At 39.2% G+C, this 6901-nt stretch overlaps 1 protein-coding gene across 10 annotated transcripts in view; it reads left to right on the forward strand.

The window, feature by feature from the left end:
* EOGT (EGF domain specific O-linked N-acetylglucosamine transferase) overlaps positions 1-5071 on the forward strand; it is a 114970-nt gene extending 109899 nt beyond the window's left edge. For 8 of the 10 annotated variants that reach the window (XM_085850636.1, XM_085850638.1, XM_085850634.1 and 5 more), the window contains one exon: positions 4799-5071. In XM_085850636.1, the coding sequence (XP_085706762.1) occupies positions 4799-4945 (147 nt within the window). In that variant the 3' untranslated portion in view covers positions 4946-5071. The remainder of the gene's footprint in view (positions 1-4798) is intronic. The other 2 variants (XM_085850639.1, XM_085850632.1) reach the window with 1 other exon arrangement.
* The last annotated feature ends 1830 nt before the right edge of the window (positions 5072-6901 follow it).

Genomic DNA, 6901 nt, shown 5'->3' on the forward strand with positions numbered 1-6901 from the left:
ACCACAACAATATATATATATATATATATATATATATATATATATATATATATATATATATATATACAGTATACTGTACTGTATATATATATTGCATCATTTGCGAAAAATTATTCTGCCTATTGTGTCTAATGATTTTTAAGTGTACATTTTTTGTATAACAATCATCGAATGAAGTTATAAATGGGCTCAGTTTTTGCATATTTGAAGTCTCAGTTTTTGCATATTTTGCAGTAAGCATGGCGACTGAAGATTCAAACGAGTTCCGAAAATACTGTTGCGATCCGTTCAGCTGCCATAAAACGAAACAACGAAAAGATCTGCGCAATGTGTCAAATGATATGTTGATGAAATTTTCTTCAAAGGTGAAAAAAAGGTGACAGACTTTGTACTTCGTGCAGAAAAAAAACTTTCTCGTTGTCACCAGAGCGTATTGAAGAATCATCCTTGACCAGTTCGAAATTATCATCAGAAGGTACTGTCGAAGGTGTCGAAGGCATTGCAGAATCTATTTTGACAGATGAGGACGAGGAGGTTTTTGAGCGACAAGCAGAAGTTGACCTATTAAACCAGTCGTTACCGATGATAGGCGAAAGGTGGAAAGGAACCCAGGGTACGTTCCTGAAAAGCGATGTAAAGTGGAAGATTCTGTGTGAAAGAAATTAGAACTAGTTGCTGGACCAAGCACTGCGGAGAAAACACAAAATACAGCGTCAAAATGTGATGAAAACTGCATGCCAGAGGTGATCAAAAGCCTGAATGAAAAATACATTGTTTTGAGCCGTTCAGAGCAAATACGTATACTGACAATATTTGCTCGGAATATGAGCATCAGAGGGATGATGAGTGAATTCAGTTGCTCCCAAAGAATGGCTGTGCAAGCCAAAAACTTAGAGAAATAAAATGGTGTGCTATCGTCTCCAAATCCCAAACAGGGTAAAATATTGCCTGACGAAGTGAAATCCGCCGTAACCGAATTTTATCGAAGTGATGAAGTCAGCCGAATAATGCCGGGAAAAAAGGACTGTGTGGTGGTCAGGAATGAACATGGAAAAGACAAAATTCAAAAGCGCCTGGTACGAAACAATCTCAAGGAATTATTTCAGAAAGTCAAAGAGAAGAACCCTGGCTTGAAAGTTGGATTTGCGAAGTTCGCCATGCTCCGTCCCTCGGAGTGTGTCCTGGCCGGTTCAGGCGGTACACACAGTGTATGTGTATGTACGATACATCAAAATGTGAAACTCATGATGTTTGGTTCCAAAATGCCACAGATAGCCGAACTTCCTAGCTATCATCATGTGATAGCACGCATAGTTTGTAACCCAGCACAACCGGCATGTTATTTCAGAACTTGTGAAAGTTGCCCATCAATTGAAGACTTCAAAACCAAGCGACTGAGCGCTTATGAACTTGACGATATTGATGAGATTCAGTTTAAACGGTGGACATCCACCGACAGATCTGAACTGAGCTCCATGGTCCTGCCTTTGGACGAATTCATTAATCAGTTCTGTGAATTGATTAATGAATTCTGTGAACGCGCGGTGAAATTAGTGAGACACGACTTCATTGCCAAGGCCCAATCTCAGTTTCTGAAAAATAAGAAAGACGAAATCAGTGAAGGAGAATTTGTCATTATTGGAGACTTCTTAGGGAACTATTCGTTTGTCGTACAGGATGCGGCCCAAGGATTCCATTGGAACTGCTCTCAAGCGACAATTCACCCTTGGGTTTACTATTTCAAATCGGACGATGGCAAATTAAATCACAATTCGTTCACGATTATATCAGAATGCAATTCTCACGACATTGTCTCAGTCCACCTCTTCCAAAGAATGCTCATTGAACACTTGGAATCTAGCTTTGGAAATGTAAAGAAACTTAACTATTTCTCAGACGGTTGTGCTGGCCAATATAAGAATTGCAAAGCCATCATAAACCTATGTCGTCACAAATCAGAGTATGGTATTGATGCAGAATGGCATTTTTTGCCACAAATCATGGCAAGGGCCCTTCAGATGGCATGGGAGGTACAGTCAAACGAGAAGCAACACGTGAGAGCCTGCGTAGACCTTACGATAGTCAATTATTTCTCCAAAAGATCTTTTCGCCTTTGCTGAAAATGGTTTGAATGAAATGAAGTTCGGTTGTGGGATCCAAGAGGCGTATGACGAGGAAGAACGAAATCTGGAAGAAAGGTTAAAAACGGCCAAAACCATAACTGGAACTCAAAAACTTCAAGCTATCATCCCTATAAAAATTGAGTTTTTTCACCCAAGTGAATAAATGTCCAACATACGAGGAGAAAATGAGGTATTAGTGTCCGGAGGGTGTGTACACTTGACATAGAATGCCCCACATCTAGACATTTGGAATATCCTTGTTATAAAGAATAATCTTTAAGCCTTTTTGTCCAAAATGATGTACACTGCATTAGCAAAAGTATTGGGACCTAAATGAAATGCACAAGACTACTTATTCAAAAATGTTGGTTTGATTTCCTATGGGGTGTTGGTACATTTTTCATAAAACCAGTACTGTACATTAACCATAGGGTGATTGCATCACCCCCCTACACGGTTAAGCAATTGGTTTATGTTTGTGTCTCCATCTTATCAGTTTATGATCGTCGGTTTATGATTGAGAAACAGCTTATTCAAATTGTTCAAATTGAATGTTATATTTTGAACATGAATCGGTACGTGAATAGAAAGGCAAGTGTTTTGTTTTACCATGTACTGGCTCTGAATTCATCCCGATTGCACATGCGCAAGGAGTGAGATGACTTTTTTTTTACTCTGTCTGCCTGCCTGGCAGTCACACAAAACTGAAAATCATTCCAAACGGGAAGTTTACAGTTTTTAAGGACGTGACAAAGGACACAAACAACAGGCACAAATAACTATTGTAAAATGTTAGGGTGGTGCAATCGCCGCTCGAACAAACGGTAGTAAAACCCAGAATTAATTTTTATTTACCCCTTTAATCTTCTTTAAATCTGCATTTAAATTAAATTATATACTATCGGATCATGCTATTTCCAGATTTGCTATTCATGGACCCCACGTACTCGTGGATCATAAAGTGTGACCTGCTTCTACATCCGCGCTTTGCATCGATTTGGGTTTGTTTGTTTATTTATTTTTTACACTTCAGGGCTGGTCTATATCCACCTGGGAAATTGCAAATCGGCCAACATCACAGCATGACATAAAAAAGGTGCAAAAAACAGATCCCCTTAACTGCAGCCCAATTAGCTTACTGTATTTCCAATCATCAGCAAGGTCATGGAATCCATCATTGCAGTTGAGATAAAATCATTCCATTACTCCAACAGCCTCATCTTGGATCATCAATTTGGATTCAGACCTGGTCACTCTACCTTGGACATGCTTGCATCGACTCTTTCAACAATGGATGGAGGCCCTCGATGTCAGGCATGAGATCAGGGCCGTCTCTCTGAACATATCTCTTGCTTTTGATACAAGTCCAGTTAAGGCATCCTGCCTTGCTCTCCAAACTGTCTGCCTCTGGAATCCAAGGCCAATTCCACTCTTGGATTACTGACTTCCTCCCCTCTCGGAGACGTGTGGCTCTCAACAGAACCCTTTCATCTCCTCTCCCAGTCAAGGCTGGAGTAATTGTCTCAAGGCATGTTCTCGGCCCCATATTATTCCTCGTCTTCATCAATGATCTCACTGACTGGAAAATCCTCATCTCTTTGCTGATGACTCCACTCTCTGCCATGACATCTCTCATCCTTCTGAAAGACGGGCAGCAGCAGCTTCTTCCCTCTCTTCAGACCTTGACAAAATCACAAACTGGTCAAACACAATTTTGCTTATGTATCCGTATCGTCCATCCTTTGTGTTCTCTCTTACCCCTCATCGTTACCCGCATCCCTTGTTTGTCCATCTCCATCTACTTTCTCCCTCCACCCTGCTGTTGGTGTTTCCCCTTTCTCCTGCTGTTCCCTTTATTATGTTGTGTCCTGATTTATTCTGTGCCATCGCTCTTCCACAAGCAGATTCTCTTCATCTATTATTAGGATTTAGATGAAGATCTGATCACATTTTAGGTAAAATTTATACAGAAAATTCGAAAGTGTTCACAAACTTTCTCACCACTGCATATAGAAGTGCAGCTCAGATCCTCATTTATTTTGTCTTAAATTTAGAGGGATATCGAAGAATAATATTGTGCCATACAATTTTAAGGATCTTCTTGCCCATTTCCAATAATTTTGGCCTGCTTGTGCTATTTTCAATATTGGTGTCCTCCATTTTCTCAGATTAGCTACAGTTGAATGAAGAAGCGGTCTTGCTCGTGAAGACCCATGTCGATCTGCATAGGCAGACAGGTAGAACGATGGATGAAATGACCAGGACATTTATCTCCTTGTTGCCCATGCTGGTTAGCATACTTCGTTCCAACGTTCTGTTGATTCCATTCATTCATCCAGTTGATTTAGAAAAGCCCAATGTGAAGAAAATGTTGCGAACTGACATCCGATAAGCATTCAAAATCAAGTCATTTGGCGATTTATCTCACGGCTTCTTGCTTACAAACATCTGCGGTACCTGTGCTGCACACCATTTTTCATTGTTGTGAAGATGTGCCATGCAGAATAGGTTTCATTTAAAGTTTTTAGGTGTGCTTTCCCAATACTTTTGGTATTTCAGTGTAGATTTGAGGACACTTCAAAATTTTATATGAAAATACTTTAGAGGTTTGCAATACAATTATTAACAAAATGCTATCCCCTCTACCCCTACTTTTTCCTTCTCTGTACCTACAGGGGCACCATCCTACACTGGGCGACCACCCAAAGTTTACAAACTATGCTTTTGATGTGTCAGAGTTTATGCGTCTTGTGCTGTTGGCTGTGGAGCATGTGCAGAGCCACCCCAGGTGGCAGGACAGGCACAACCATGACGAGTTGTAATAGATTCTTGTTTAAAGAAAAATAAAATGTAATCCACTTCCCTTCTGAATTACTTAACCATCTGACTTGAACTCTAAAATGAGACTCAGTTGCTAAAAAAAAAAAAAAACCCGCATGATGATGATGGACTTGAGTGTAATCTATTTACCATGTTGTATTAATTTTACAAGATACCTCAGAGTTGCAAAGTTTGCAATATTTTGTCGTGTGCACTGCCACAGTCCAAAACCTTAAGCAACATTGGACGGGAATCGCACATGCCCACGCGGATAGTCCGTGGGCTTATGTAACATTTTCTGGATTTGTCATTTTTTGGGGGGTAGATTCATGTTACCCCATGTCGAAACACATCTAGAAACTTCACTGGTTGAGAAAAAAAAGGTGCCAGTTTTTCCATTACCATTTAGGGCCTCCATTTAGAATTTCAAAATGGCCACCGCCAAAAATCTTCTTTTAAAAATAATGCAAATTAACCATAACTATCCATTCAAATGTCATACAATATTTATTTTATTTTATCTAAACTCATATAAAGGGGACAAAGATTCATTAGAAGCAAACTAACAGCACTAGAAATACTCTAAATATTGGGAAAAATTCAAGATGGCCACCTGATTTCAGGGGTTTTCTTTGTAAAATGCCATTACTTTTGAACCAATACACATAAGATGTTTTTGGTGTCTAATCATATGTTTTGGCACAGGAGGATTCCAATAATAACAACATATTTATGATTGGAACGAAGCCTGGTGTTGGCGCAGAGGTTAGGGCAGTGGCTTGGGACCCAAAAGGTCCTGAGTTCAAGCCCCGTTGGGACACTGCATTAATATATATATATATATATATATATATATACATATATATATATATATATACATATATATATATATATATATACATATATATATATATATATATATACATATATATATATATATATACATATATATATATATATATATATATATATATACATATATATATACATATATATATATACATACATATATATATATATACACATATATATATATATATATATATATATACATATACATACATATACATACATATACCAAGTCGAAAACACCAGGGGGTTGACTCAGCCTGCCATCCTTCCGAGGTCGGCGAAATGAGAACCAGTTGTACTGGGCCCAGTGTATGCCCCGGTTAGAATAGGTGTACCATATCCCTGTGTGTCGTAAGAGGTGACCAGGGTTGCGTCAGGAAGGGCATCCGGCGTAAAAACCTCTGCCAAATCATTATGCGGACAACAAAACGAATTTCCATACCGGATCAGTCAAGGCCCGGGTTAGCGAAATGGAGATGGTTGATCCGCTGTGGCGACCCCTAACGGGAGCTAGCTGAAAGAAGAAGAAGAAGATTTATGATTGGAACACTTTGCCAATCCTCCAAAACATTTAACAGAAATAATATAGAGCATGTAATTCAATATAAATTTATTTGGGTGGTTATACAATTAGAAGATGGATAAGTTTTTTTTTCAAAGGTATGAAAATGCTACATGTATAAATCAGGAGTGTCAATGTTACTGATTAAACATTTATAATTGTCATTGCTTCAATCATCTTCGAGATCTTCGCCAATCCTTGGTGGTGTTTTGTTCATACAGCTGTCGCCTTCCCCACCACATTTGCAAAGTTCGGTACAGACTACACTGTTTCCTCTGCATGAGCACCTTATTGAACACTGATTTCTCACAGTTACACCTGACGAGCTGCAGCACTGAGACTGGAGCTGGTGCAAATCAGTAGCTTTTTGTCTTGGTTTCGCCACCCCAAGGTCAAAGGGTCAAGAAAAGTTGGGTTCAATATCATATCCTGGCGCCAGATATTACACTGGACATGGGCACGGCGTATATGTTCAATCCATGCTCCCTGAGTCGGTGGCAGTTTGTCAACTCCTTGTTCATCTGTGAATTGCTTGAACAAAAAC

This window comes from Eptatretus burgeri, chromosome 13 (genome assembly GCF_056783735.1).
Source record: "Eptatretus burgeri isolate ZD-2024b chromosome 13, Ebu_testis_v1, whole genome shotgun sequence".
Classification (NCBI taxonomy): Eukaryota; Metazoa; Chordata; class Myxini; order Myxiniformes; family Myxinidae; genus Eptatretus; species Eptatretus burgeri.